At 38.7% G+C, this 15,191-nt stretch overlaps 1 protein-coding gene across 2 annotated transcripts in view; it reads left to right on the top strand.

Annotated features, from left to right (window-relative positions):
- The window catches only part of PTPRN2 (protein tyrosine phosphatase receptor type N2), a 667,249-nt gene that overhangs the window by 579,177 nt on the left and 72,881 nt on the right, over positions 1–15,191 (top strand). For both annotated transcript variants that reach the window (XM_032747124.3, XM_072925319.1), the window contains one exon: positions 1,981–2,175. In XM_032747124.3, coding sequence (XP_032603015.3) covers positions 1,981–2,175 — 195 coding nt within the window. The remainder of the gene's footprint in view (positions 1–1,980; positions 2,176–15,191) is intronic.

Raw genomic sequence — 15,191 nt, 5'->3', positions numbered from 1 at the left:
AAGAGGTTTTTTCTTTGTTCCTACATTTAAAAATAAGAGATAAGACATCTTTTCCTTTATTAAAAATCTTGGGTTTAATACTGATAGTTTAACTGACCTATTTAGCAGCAATATATATGAGTCAATTAAACATACTTTTGAAGTTTAATTTATTTTTCTAATATTTTTCATGTTAAGGTTATTTGGATGCTACAAAGGTACCAACTGACAGAATACATACTACTCAAGTGTGGAAAACCCCTACTTTTGGTAAAAATTGGAAAAACTCTTCCATGGCCTAGACAAAATCAATAAATATACAAAAATGCAGTGATGAAGTCAGGTAGCAGTTTCACTTGTAACAGTTTTCTGCACAGTTATTCCAACAACTGACACCATATAGAATTAGTAATCTCTGCTTCCCAAGCTTCTGTTGACTGTGTTTTTGTAACAGACAGTGAAATATATCATGCTTATAAATTATACAAATTTCATCTCAATGTATCTTAATTTGTACATGTATACATACATATATGTATCTATGTATATACATACTGTATTAAATACCGTCAAATAGTAAAAGTCCACATAAGCATCTTTAATGGCAAATAAGACAGAAGTTTTGGTAGAAAAGAATATTTGAAGGGGTCTTTAATCATTGTCATGTGGTGACAGAAGTCTCTATATGATGGTTTCAGGGAATTTGTTTGAATACTTACTGCTGCATAGATTAGGATCCCCCTTCAGTGTCCTAGAGTTTGCAAAAGCCCCAAACATAGTCTTAAGTTATATTTTGAACTCCTGTGTGAAAAGATTTTATTGCACTTGATAAATAATGGTTTTCAGATCATCCTACTAATGGCACTTGGGCTGCAACTAAATTATCAATGAATAAGAAAACAGAAGCCATGGCATTCCAATGGTATGAATTTTTCAGCCTGTATTATTTTGCTAGCCTGAGGCAAAAGATTGAGCTCTTAGTATTTGTCTGTGCAGAACGAGTAATCTGAGATAAATTTGTTCCCACACTGTGTGTGCAATATGGCCACATCCTATAGACCTACCATGCAACCAAGGACCCCTCACGGACAATAGTCATATGTTAAAAAAATGATCATTTTATTACAGTGTCTGTGGTCTCACCACTACAGCTGATTCTTACAGCATTGCAACATGACAGTGTAACTGTGGGTCTGCTCATCTTGTTAGAATCAGAATTTTATACTATCAGGAGTTGGTTTTACCAGCAGGATTTTCTGCTACCTAACCAGAATTCTGTATATTTTCACGAATTCTATGCATGAGAGCAACTGAAAATACGTATTCCCAGTGCTATCTATTTTGGTGTTTCAACATGACTTGCATTAGTGTGTGTGATAGCTTGAATTTCCTTTATTCGCCAAAGCTGCTTAAACAATACAATGACAGATTTCTGCTTTTATTCTTCGTTAATGTCATTCTTCATCCTCTCTGCCCCACATCAGGGAGGAAGTGTTGCGAGTTTGCTATTTTAATGAAGAGAAATGAGGCATCTATCAACTAGGATTTACATTGGAGAGCACATCAATTCAGTTGCCTTGAGCTTGCTGAGTTTGCATATCCAGGGCCAAGCAGTGCTCTCAATTACTCCCGTGCAACCCCATTACCTTCAGGAGGTTGTGTGGTTCAAAAGTGGCTTTGCAGAATGTGGGGCAATATTAGGGGAAGAAAAAAAAAATATATCTGCTAGAGGAGTCAAGCTCCAAAATATGATTTTTGGTTATCTATATGGAGATGTGCATGCAGCCACTTTTGAAAGGTTAGGGTAGTCATCGTGTAGTAATTTCATTGAGCATCCCTTTGTAGCTTAACAGAACAGACAGCCGCCCAAAAATTACTGCAGTGAGGGGGAAAACACTTCCAGCTCTGGAAACATATTGTAAATCATATGTCTTTAGTAGACTCTATCCTGTAATTACTCAACTGTAGGTTGTTTCCTCCTCTCTCTCTCTCTCTCTCCAGGAGCTATGCCGGCAGCGCATGGCAGTGAAAACCTCTGATCGGCCGGAGCCCCCGCACGCGTCCCGAATCAACAGCGTTTCCTCGCAGCTCAGCGATGGGCCCATGCCCAGCCCCTCGGCCCGGAGCAGCACCTCGTCCTGGAGTGAGGAGCCCGTCCAGTCCAACATGGACATCTCCACCGGTCACATGATCCTGGTAAGGCGCGTCCGTCTTCGCGGCACCAGAAATTCCGACAGATTTTACACAGCTTTTGGAAAGAGAGCTATAAAAGACAGGGAAAATGTGTTTTCACAAGTGAAAAATACTCCTGAGCTTCACTGGTAATCTGAACTTTGTATAATTAAAACAGGCTTTTTTATTTCCTTTCTTTTTTTTCATTATATCTTTGTTTTTCTTCTCTCGGGAACTTTCTTTTAACGTGAAAATATGAATTGTTTGCATGCCTGCTTTTAAGGAAAAAAAGCCCTGTGGTGTCCTCTTGTCCTATTAATTTATGTTTAGCTTAGCTCGGACAACTGAAGAAAGCTGCTAAATTTCTGATCAGCTCACTGCTTTTTCTCATGTGTCTCCAGTGTGTGGAGGCATCTAAGCTGAGAAGGTAATAGAAGATTAATAATATGGAGCAATTTGTGTCTGTCACCCTTAGAAAAGGGATCTGAAATTTGACCCTTGCCTTGATTTTTTTTTTTTTTTTTTTTTTTTTTTTTTTTTTTGTCCTTGGATAAATTTCTTCCAAGTTGGATTTCTCATGTTTGAAATGATCCAAATATATTCCATTGATGGAGTCTATGTTGGAAATCTTGGGTTACTTCCAAGCACAGCTTGAGACCAGTATCACTGTAAAAGATGGATACATGAAGAGTTTTCTGCATGTAAGAGTCAGAGTCCAGTGGCTGGGACTGGTGGAGCTTGTTTCTGTCCTGCTGGGAGAGCTGTAGAGTAGTCCTTCATTTTTTCTGCCTTATTTTCATCTTTCTTTAAATATTTACTCTCTCTAGAGTACATTGACATTAGTCGAGTAGAAGTTAGGTTGTGGTGAAGAACTTGACCAAAAGTTGTGTTATTTTGCTTGTGTATTTGACTTCTGTTTTTACCTAAAGCAAGCATCCTTTCCAGTTGATAGTCTGCCATGTTTTTGGAAACTTCTCTCCATCATATCATACTTTTGGGTCATAATTTTTAAACTTCTTTCTTTTTCTGGACTTAAATTTAAAGGTACTATCTTCTGAGGTATTTTTCAAGTTCTTACAAGCCAACCTCCCATAGTGGAGAAAGGAATGAAGGCAGGCAATATCCAAAAACCTAATCTGACCTCAGCCAAGTTACTGACCTCCTTCAGCCTTGATCGAGTCAGCTATAAAACAGAGCAAAAGCAGGGTAGGATTTTAAACCAGATGCTTCCTCAGAGTTTATCATCCTGAGTAAATACATCCCCTTCCAAAGGTAATTAATTAATTATTATATTAATATCTGTTAGACAAGTGCAGCTTGAAAGGCTTGTTCCCATGACAGAAAACCCTTTGTTACAGTTTTGACTGTTCCACTTTTGCCTAACCATAATTAAAATTCACTTGATTTCCTTTCATAGTTAAATAAAATACTTGGGGGCTGGGAGGACTGGGAGCCCCAAACATTTCCGGTTGCCCAGTCTCAAAATAAATACAAATACTGAGGCAAAAAAAGTTCAGAAAGATCTAGGCAATATGTTTGTATGGAAATAAGAGCAAGATTTCCTATGTAGATGTAAATACTAATTTAACATTTGCAAACAGTTTCAACTACTTCAAATTGAGCAAAATTGTTTTCAGTGGTTCTATTGGGAAATATAAAATATAATCTCAAAATCACACTTAAAGGAGAGAAAGTTGCATATGGGAACCTCTTGTTTTGGCTTTGCAAATTTCTGCAAAATTGCAAGAAAGAATTGTCTTCATATGGCAGTAAATAAACTTTTTAAAATAGTCAGGTTGGTCAAGATCACTGTTATGGTGTACAGTGTTCATAATTCAGTCAATCCTGTTTAAGCCTGGATGAAATCATACATGTGTTGACTATCTAACAGCAGATGTTACATCTTAGATGGGGAGGGTTCAAAGAAGGGTAAAGAAATGCTGTAGGGTTTTGAGAGTGCAAGCCACACAGAGAGTAAAAACAGTTAATTTGCTAAGTCTAACCTGAACAAACAAAAAAATCAGTGATTCAGGGGAGTCTGCCTACGTGCTGTGACATAGAGGATGGGAGAAATTTGTTCTTAATGGACTCAGATGATACAATTAGGAAGAAAATACGTGTTAGCATCAAAATATGTATTTAGCTTTGCTATCAGGGCAAGACTAATAGGAGGGTCAGGCAGGCAGTGGGATGTTTACTTAAGGAAGCAGTTAAACCATAAATACAAGATTTGCTGAAGGCAGAGCAGGGTTAGGTTTACATGGAAGGATCAGCATCTCGCAGCTACAGCACAGAAGCAGATGATTGGGCTTGATCAGAAATGCTCATGTTTTGTGTCACTGTGGGTCACAATGAAACCAGAGAGCTGACCCAGTTTATGTTCTGCTCAAAAATAAATGCACATCTCTGTAATACCTTATTTACCTGAATTTCTCTCCTTCTGGGGATGCTGTGGCTTGTTGGACCTCAGCAACAGAAGCAGCTCACCAGAGGTGAACTCTTCCTCCCTTTGCCTTGCAGATACAAGTGGAGGAGACACTTTGCAATTTTATACTGTTCAGTACAAGACGTTTTTCAGTTCTTCTCATTTCTCTCTGCCACAATGTTCTTCCTTTTAAATTTTGTAGCAATTTCCTTTGAAAAATGTCTCAGTGCCCAAAAAAAGACATGAGAAATACTAGCAAGGGGCCTAGTAAGAATGGCAGATACCCTCTTGCTTTGCAGGGTAAATGCACTTACAAGTCTGTAAATGTGTTTTTGAGCTCCACAATGTGCAGTGGTAGTTAGCTGAGCTAAGGCTCCTCAGTCCTTATTGCTCATAGGTGCCAGGGTTTCCCTAGAGAAAATAAAGCAATAGATTACTGTGTAAAGTGGTAGCAGGAAATAATTTTTTTGATTCATAAAGAGAATAAAACTTTAATGAAAATAGCTTAGAAGTGTGTGACTGCTGAATGGCTCCACGCAGTCTTATTCAGAGGCAGCATTGGTCAGATGTGGAGCTGTTTAATTTGCTGGAAAATGCTATTAGTCATACCTGCAGTCATATCTAAGTCTTCTCAGCTTAAGGTTTGTTGGAACTTGGGTTGGCCACAGGTACTGTTTTCTTGGAGGACTTGCCCATTGTTTATAGTGCTCGAGGTGTGCAGGAACCAGGAATCTTCCAAACCCTGTGGCTGTGGGGCAGTGTCCTCACCTAGAAACCAGCCTTCAAAGGGAAAAATCCTGCATTTCTGCATTTCTGCCACTTCCCTGTGCAGCAAGGCAGTGCCTCAGCACTGCTGCCAGCAGCATGAGGTGGTTTGAGCTGTTGGCAGGAGGAAGCAGGGAGGGCTCAGGAGGCCCAGGAGGACAGTGATAACAACATTCAGAGGGTTTTTTCTTTTCCTTTTCACTGTCTTTTTCATCACATTTCTAACAGGAGGGTGGCGCATATGGCACATTTTGATTCTGTCTTTCTAAAATATCCAAGCACTTTGGAAAGTGTAATTAGAGGAGCATGTTTAATGCAGTCGTGTTTGTGGCACTGACTGGCTGGTTTTAGCAGGAGCAACAGCTCAGGATGTGTGCCCTCATTTTGGTCACCACTGGTTTTGCAAGAAAGCATCATTCAGAAGGCCACAACAAGGGAAAGAATAGGAACTTAAATTTCCACCCACTTTATTCTCATGTATATGTCTATATTGCAGCTGACAAGAGAAGTTCTAATAAAGGGCAACAATTCCATTTGCAGTCCAGCAAGAAATCCAAAGGGGGGTTAAAAGTGATGAAGAGGGATTTAGTCTCCCTAACTTGGGCTCCTATATTTTAGGCATTTAATGAAGTGTTGGTGCTGACTTGAGTCCATAAATTCCCCCTCTAGTTGATGAAGTGAGTAGGTGGCTCTGAAGCTCTCCAGAGAATTAGGCAGAGAGTGAATTTCTTGTGCGATGCCTCCTTTGTGCCTGCACAATTCAGTTGATGTTTGCAGCTTACAGGGAGTCTCTTTTGTTGGTGCTGTAGCACGAGCTCAATACCAAGGTGGATTGGACCTGTTGCATGTTTTACCACGCTTTTTTTTTTTGGTTAAAATAATTATAATATTTTATGAGGTTTTAAATGAAGAACAGTACTGCAAGAAGAGAATGTATTCTTTTGGTGATAATATTATGAGGTTGTTATCTGAATACCATATAAGAGAGGGTATTTGCAGAAGCAGAAGTGATTTTCTGTGTTTTGCAGGCTTTTTCCTTGTAAAGACAGACGTGCAAAAATTGGAGCATTATACATAAATTAGAATTTCAGAAAGTGTGAATTTACAAAAGGTCTTTTTCAGATTTTTTTGTAAGCTGAAATCTTAGCTGTCTTCTCCCAGAGGGTATGAAACTGCTTTATGTATTGGAAATAATAATCATATGTAATTGTTGTGATGATGTACTTTTCAGAAGGAGAAGGAAGTTTCATACTTGGGCTGAATGAGGAGATGGGAACAGATGAACTAGAGCCTGAAATCTATGGCCTTTTATCTAAGAGATATCAGCCTGCTTAATCCCCTTGTCTTTGGCAATATGCATGTAAAACCAGGACATTCACCATAGAGAAGTGAAGGATGACCTCCTATGAGAACTTTCTGTCAAAGTGCTGGGACAGATTGTGTCTCAGAAGGTGACACAACCTTGGCTGGGGACATGGGCTGGGGGCCTGGTAAAACAGGCAAACCCCAGGTGCTGAATTTTCATCCACTATGGTTTTGATGCAGGATCACTGGCAGGATTGCTGTAGGACTGGGAAGGGTAACAGGGAAAGAGAACAGTTTCCAAGATTGAACTTGGGGGTTTTTGATGATATTGATGGTATCTGGTGCTCTCTGAATAGTAACTTTTTGATGGTTTCTTAGCAATTTCCCCCTCACTCTCATTTTTTGAATGAATTATTTTTTAAATGAGCTCTGTGGGGTAGCAGCTAAAGTTTTGGGTTTTTTAATTGAATATGGAAGAATGTAGAACTGAGTGACTGAAGACACATTGCAACAAGAAAAGGTATTTGCTAGATCCTGTATTACATCTTGCTGAAATTCCTCCATTTTATCCCTAAAGCTGCAATAAAATTGGGAGCAAAAGGCATCTAAACACACTTCTCTAAATGAAGGGTGAAGCTCCAGCATGTAAGGACAAATAGCACTGAGCTAGAAGCATGTGTACTTTCCACCTTGACCTTAATCCATATACACACTGAGCATCTCCTGAGCAAAGCAGCACACAGGGCGTGAGTGCAGTGCACTGCCTGGGGACACAGATGCTGCAGAGGTGATTAATGCTGGCAGGGACTAAAGTGAGGAGTGCAGGTATGGAAAACAAGGTCTTTGTCACAATCATTTATTTGATTATTAAATGGATTCTAATACTTTTTTTCTTTTTCCCACTGTCTCCTTCTACCAGAATTACTACCTCTTCATGCATCTCAAGAATATAAATACCCTGTTTAAAAAAAGCTTGAGACTGAGAAAAGGAAGGAAAAAATCCTCCCTCACATGGGAAGGGAAAAAAGTCAGTGGCAAAGTTTAGCTAAAAGCATAAACTCCTTACAGATGTGCTAAGTGAATCTAAATCCCAACTTATCTTTCAGCTGTGCCAGTATAAATAGTTGTAGAAGTCTCACAAAATTAAGTCCCAAGAAAGCTTTGGCCTAAAGGCCATTTCATCATGAACAGTTGGACAGGGGGAGTCACAAGGGAAAGGACTGTTATAAATTGTGTTACTCGGTGACAGGATAGCCAATATCCCAAAAAGACATAAACACTGTGGATGGGAAAATCTTTACCCATCTTTCCCTGAGTTGTCATGCTTTTAGGGACAACTAGAGCTGGCTGCCTCCTGAAAGATCTGCTGATGAAGTAATATTTATTCCTTCATTTTACATCTTTTTTTCCCTCCCTAAATGTTTAAGTTGTTTCGAAACACTTGCCTGTGTTTGTTTAAAGCTGGGACTTGAGATACAGGAGCAAAGAAAAGCTGCAAAGAAAAGTGAAAAAAATCTCGTGGCATATGGAAACAGCTCTACTAATAGATCCATAAATCTAATAAATGGATGTATGTACTACATAGATTACATCAATAAAACTCAGAAAAAATATTCATGAACACGTTACCCTTTGATTCTTCCATTTTATTTGTTTAATAATAAGTTGCTCCCCATTTTCTATATTAATTTTGTTGAATGGGCCTTAGGAAATAATGACAATTGCACAGTCAGTATTAAATCGAGAAAAACATTCCTCTTGAACATGGTATGAAATTGATTTCAAAACCCTTTTCTCCCTAAATTCTTCCATGCCAGTTGTTTTCCCCTAATGTATTCATGATTAGAAATAACTCACCAAATTTCTATGACTACATCTTACTCTGTGATTTGACTGTACAGTGTTTATTCCAGCTTTGTTTAAGCTGCTTTGGTTGAACGCTTTTATCCAACTTACATCATTCCCTAAGGCTTTTAGTAGAAAGATGAAGAAAACATTTCTCTTAATATTCTAGATTACTAATTTTAACAGAGTTACATTGGGAGAAATATGTGATACAAAACTAGGTTATGCAACTGTGTGCACCAAGTAAAAAGAAAGGATCATTTTCTTGGCTGAGATAAATCTTGGTGGCTGTCTGGACTTTTTTCTGTTTCACCCAGCTTTCTTGCATTTCTAGAGGACATCCAGGTAATGTCAAGGCAAGACAAGTATCAGCTGTAGCAAGTAGCAATAAATGGGAATTTAATTAAAATTATCTGAGTTTTGATACTTCAGGTTGAAGACAAGGAATGTTACTGGATACTCAGCTGCTTCTGAGAGTCTCATGAACCATGGAGTCTCCTGGAGATGAATATTTATCTGAGAGATCTTGTCTTTTGGCTCCAAATGCATCCTCAGTGATGAAGTGCTCTTGCTGTATTTTTCCTATTGTGCACACTCACATCATGCATTAAATCCTTGATAACTCATTGTAGCAGATACATCAGTTAATCATGTTTTGGATCTAGCAGGTGGAAACGCCTGTTTAGAAGGATACTAGAAAGAGGGCAATTCAGGAAGACTTCTCAGGCAGGAAAACCAAGATGATAATATATATTACAGAGTATTTCTGAGCTGGTGGCAGAGTTCAGATATGAGCAGGTGGTGAGTTTTGACTCACTGTGGGGTAAAGAAATTACTCACATGGGTTGCTAGACATGGCACACTAAGATCAAATGACGTGCGTGGTAAATGGGACTGCAGCTTCAGAGCTCCTCGAAATGTGTAAGAGTTCAGGGTGAAGCCAGGACTTGCTTCATGATACTTCCAAAGAGACATAATATTGGCATTGTGGTTTTGCACTGCTGTGCCGGTTGCAGTTTAGGAAAACTCCCATCGATATTTTGGAGAGCCCTTTGTTTTTGTGTGGGCCAGGCCAGCAAAAGTTATTGAACATGGCCTGGTTATTGGTAATGAAGACAGTTCAATCCCTCCACCGATTCAACAAAGTCTGATTCAACAAAATTCTTCAGGGCAAGATTAAAAAATCTTATACGTTGCTTTCTGCAACTCCTTCTGGGATTAGACCATAATTTGGCAGTGTTTTCTGAGCAAGGTAACAGAATTTGGGTGGTATTTGGAAAATTTGATGTGTAGGACACAGACAAAATGCTCCTGTGATGATCAAATTTTGCATATGCACCCACGACGCAGCTGTGGCAACATTTTTAAATTAGGAGGTAAACATTAAAACAATCTGTGAAGTTTGCTTGGAAGTGGATGACATAGTATTTGCTGTTCAATTAAAGAGGACTGTTTTACTTTTTGGTCAAAACCAGGTAAAATATTCCATCCTCAAAAATTACATCCCTGCCCCAGTATGTCTTTATAAAATACATTATTTTATTGAGTTTGTCTCCTTTATGTAACTGTCCTTTTGTTTCAGACCAGAGTAATATCTTACTTTTTTTTTTTTTTTTTTTTAAGTTGGCAGCTCTCCCTCAATGCTGTCATGTCTCCCTTATCCTCTTCTCCTAAACTCATGAGCTAATGCTGCTTTAGGTTGCCAAGCTGGCCAAGAAAACCCTATTCATAGCAAGGGAGAATTATGAGCTGCCTCTTGTTGCTGGCTGTATGTTGGACGTTTGCATTGAACTAAGAATAGAAGAGAGTAGTGATAAACTGCCCACAAGCATCACCTCCTCCAAACACAGCCTGCCATTGCTCTAGGAATTATTCTCTGGCCTTTTTCTTTCTGGAATGATTATGAGGGCTGATGTCCAGGTCTCAGATGTTTTTGTCCTCTGTCTGGTCAGTAGTAAATCCATCGAGGTTTCTTGAAGATGGTTGGTTTCTGGATTTGACCCATCTTTAAAAAATATTTCTCTGACTATATATCACAACTGTGTTATTTTTAAGATGATTTATGTGAAGGTTTGCCACCTTCTGACTGGGCTGTTTGTACCAACTAAAATATTCCCATGAACATCCAAAAACTCCACTGCACATAGCAACTAAGCTCTAGTAGCTGTCATACTGCAGTGAATTGAAGCACATTTCTGTACATCTTTTATTAAATATGTGCACATGCAGCACATTTCTTTAAGGATAATAAAAGATGACAATGTCTCCTTTCTGGATGCATTATATTTGTACTTCAGCATTGAAGAGAGTCTGGTAATTATAAAGCTGTTTACACAATTTTATTTTAAAATTATAAAGGTACTGAACTTGAGAAAATAAATGCAGTCAGTTATTTACTGCTGACTACTTTCATTCTTTCTATATTTCATTTAAGTGGACTTTAGCTGGTTGCAAATAAAAATACTAAAGGACTAGCAATGCGCACCATGATTTGTGTTCTTGCTGTCATGCAAATTCACAGAAAGAAGGAAACATATTAAAGAAATTTGATAAGACCAGGTGGTCTGAGTGAATAATTTCCCTTTCATTAACATATTCCCCTTATTAACTCTGTAATTAATTGTACATAGCAAAGGAAAGCTATGGAAATTGCATTTTGAGATGTATCAAAGCTGACTTTATGCTTCAGACTTCCATGCAATTTACTATTAATGAAGCAAGAGATGGAGGCCCCAAATCTATAATTATTACTTACTATTTGAATGACAAGCAAAGAATTTTATCAGCACAGTTTCAAATGAAAGAGGATTAGCAGCTAATGTTGAAATTGTTAATCTTTCTTATTAAAATAATTTTGACGAGAGTGTTTAGCCTGAAAGAGGTTTCTGGAACATCATTTACCATTAAAACAGCTATTTTCTGAGGCTCAGTATGAATTTGTCTAAGTTTGACAGCAGGGTGCAAATATTTTTTAAATGAATGAATATTTTATGGGAGCTAAGGCTGTTCGTGTGTGAGCTGATGCCGAGCTGCTTGCTGTGTGCATATTCCTAGAATGTGTAGCAGGATGGTAGCTCAATATCTATCTCACCAAAGTGAAGATGTCTACTGAGATAACAAGGGGAAAAAAGCTACAGCAGGAAAATCTGAGAGCTGAAATTGCACCCACGGCTGTGTCTGCAGACGAGTGATTAGCGGGTGGGAGCCCAGTCAGAATCAGGCCCTAGATCTTGGTGTTATATTTATGACACAGTGTTACTTCATGTTTATTTAGGCCTTCTTATACCTTTAAATACTGGTATATTTTTAGGGTTTGTATATTGGTTTTAGTATCATGTGCCTGGAGATGACTGTTCAGCGGTGGGTGCTTTTTACCCACATGCATGCTTGTGTACAAATCCCATGAACAGCAATGGTATCCTCTATAGGTACAGATAAACATTTGGGAGCAGAGATACAATATATACAACTTTTCTGTGTTAGTGGAAAACTGTTCAGCATTTTAAATTTTAAAACTTTTCCTTGCAATATTTGCAATTTTTTTTCTCTTATAGCACTGTTTAAATGAAGCTGACAAGGCTGCTTGTGTTCCTTGAGATGAGGAAATTACAAATATATAGTGACATAAATGGTGAAAAGCACAGCAGTGATAATTTATAAAATTTAATTTGCAGTGGTCTCAGCTACATCAGTACTGGAGGAGATGTATGTTGAAGAACCCTTTTAATCTGCCTGTGTCACATTACAGAGAAAAGCTAATGGAAAAGATGTCACATGTCTTTGCCAGTGACAAATTTTACCAGTAGAATAGATAGAGATCATTTAAATGCTTTAAGACATTATTTGCATGAGTAGATGGACTGTGTGTAGAAGTACCATCAGCACAACAAACCCTCATGTACCTGCTCTACCATGAGATTACTCTAAGCTTTACCTCTGTGTGGAGCACGTGGAACTTCACTGTGCTCACCCCAAAAACTGCAGGTTGCAGAACTAACCTTTTATCTGTAGTCCTACAACGTTCCTTGAAGCAATCTTGCAGAGGGAGTATCAGGACACATCACATCCTGAAGTCTGCATCCACTTCATTCACCAGACAATACCAAAGGAGTTTTAGCTTAAACATAGCAGTTGGTAAATAGCATGCAGTAATCATACCAGAGAAGCCCTTTCGTCACAAAATCATGTTTTATATATTATAATTATGTGATAATTATGTGTTAGGCCAAAGGCATCAAGAGTGCTTCTTAACCTGTAGGAATCATAAAAAAACTGTGTAGACCATGGCATTAAGAGGCAGTCACCATGCCAGTGTAGTAGTCTGTGGTGGACTTAAAAGATGGAATTTTTCAAGGATGAAGCTAACACAGAATCTAAACCCAAAGCTTTTCTAAATGCAGGAGTATTTCTGATGCAGCTGTTTATCTACTGCTTTATCTGCTGCTGGGGAAGGCACCTGGAAGGGTTGGGTTTATTAACCACAGCAAGAAGATCCCCAGGATAGTGCTGGCTCACAGCAGAGGGGTGTCCTGCTGCTTCTCAGGTGTGTGTGTGTGTGTAACGCCTGCCTTAGAAAAGTGCTTTCTTCATTTTTCTTTGCCTCCCTGCACCTTTTGGTTTCTTTGTTTCCATTGGAGCAATCTGATTGATAACGTCACGATAGTGTCTAATTGCTGTAGTAAATGTACTAATGGTGCCTAACACACTACTTCTTCTGAAAGTCCATAAATGGCTTTTGTTTCATTTGAAGTTCTGTTGTACCAAGAAAACTCTGTGGTATCTGAGGGTATCCACCAGCATTTGACTTAGCATATGTGTGTCCTCATAACTGAATTTTGAGAAACTTTGTCCTTCAGGTAGGATTCTGGCACCTGATAAAAGAAATTTTGATTAAAGTCTCCAAGATTCTTTCAACTCACTTTAGTAACCAAAATAATAATAAGCTAATGCTTACTTACTACTTTTGATCAGTAGATTCAAAGCTGTTTTTAAAGGTCACTATCATTATCCTGCCTTTTTTGTCCAGGAACCTCCGGCACAGACAGGGAAGCATCTTGACCAAGACAAACCTTAAGGCTGGAAACAGAGCCAGGAGTAGACTCCCATCCCTGGTGTCCCTGTGCTGAGCTCTAACAACTCATCCTATTGCCTTTAACAGAAAAAGGATTGTATTGAAGGATAATACTTTTGCCCTTTAAAGTCACTCATTACTCTTTTTTAAGACATGAAAGTATAAAGGAATTCTGGACTTGGGTTTTTCAGATTTCATTCTGCTGGTTTAGTTTTCACCTCATTATCTAACAGCAAAATAGCCCATATTTGAAGAGCTGACTGAAAGATATTAAATACATATTGAAAAAGCTTGTGAAAACCAAACTGAGGATATGCAGTCTATAGTAAAGAAATCTATGATAGAAAAGGATCCCTTCCACACATTTTTTTAGTCTCCTCTGAATTGATAACAGTTTTCTTCAAGAATATATACCCAATCTGCTAAATCCTTAGCAATCATGAACATGCACCAAATTTTAGGTTCTTTTTCTTCCTGTTTAACAGTCATCCATACTTCTGCTGTCTACTGGAAACTACTCCTGTCACCCTCTCAATGTATTCTCCTTGATCAGAAGTTGAGGGGAAGCGTTCCAAGGAAAAGAAACAGCATGCAAGGAAATGTTGAGAGTTACCAGTTATGACCAAAATTTGCTTCTTGCCATAGCATTTAGCTGTGTTCTGGTTTTTGTTTTTCTGACTTTCTTCCTTTGCAGTATAGTGTCTTCTTTCATCATTTCACTTCTTTGTTGACCTCTACAGTCTGTTCTTGGCTTTTTCTTCTGTCCTCTTTCACATTGTTTTTCCCTTGTTCTTATTTTTGCCCTTTGTCACTTCAAATATTTTCATCTGTGGATTAGACCAGTGTTCCTCAAACTTCTTTAAAGTGTTATTCTTTACTGGCTTCCATGGAAACCCAAGAGTCCCAGGAGTAGGCAGGATGTCTTCAGCTTATGCACTTCTAAAGCTTTTCTACCATCACTTCGCAATCCCTTTTGAATGCTTTCATGAGAAAAATATTTGAGCTAGGCCAGCATCAGTTGAAAATCCCATGGTGCATAGATAAAAGGTTACCTGAAAAATGGGACACTTCCTCCAGATTTGGGAGCTGGGGAGATGCCAGCTGCATCTCGCTCACAGTCAGCATTGCTTATTCTCCTACTGCATGTTGTTTCAACGTGGCTGTGAGTGTGACATGGAAGGGGTAGGGCAGAAGTGTTGTCTCTTAAGTCCTGAAAGAGCTTCTGTGGAAAAAGAAATTCTTCATTTCCTACTGTCATAAAATCACAGAGTCATTTAGGTTGGAAGAGACCTCCAATATCAAGTACAACCATTAAAAAATCAGTATTCCTTCAACCTGCTTTCTGAGTTGTCTTGTATAGTCAAGCTCCCTGGTTTTGCTATTGCACTGAGTTTGCTCTGCACCCATGGGACTGGCAGTTCACAAACTGTGTTGCTTCTCTGTGTGCAAACATGGAACTTTCTGGGTAGTGGACATGGTTCCAAAGTGGTCCTGAGTGCAAGGATGTGATCATTGAAGGTGTTTGTGGAGTTCTGAGTGTCTGGTCTCTGTTACAGGAGATTTCTAAGGAAAAGGCTGATTATCCAGTCTGTTCTTTCCCTGCTTTTTCTCTCAGGTAACCTGATGGTC

This window comes from Taeniopygia guttata, chromosome 2 (assembly GCF_048771995.1).
Source record: "Taeniopygia guttata chromosome 2, bTaeGut7.mat, whole genome shotgun sequence".
Taxonomy (NCBI): domain Eukaryota; kingdom Metazoa; phylum Chordata; class Aves; order Passeriformes; family Estrildidae; genus Taeniopygia; species Taeniopygia guttata.
Note: the sequence above shows the minus strand (reverse complement) of the source record. Positions and strands in the feature narration are given on the sequence as shown.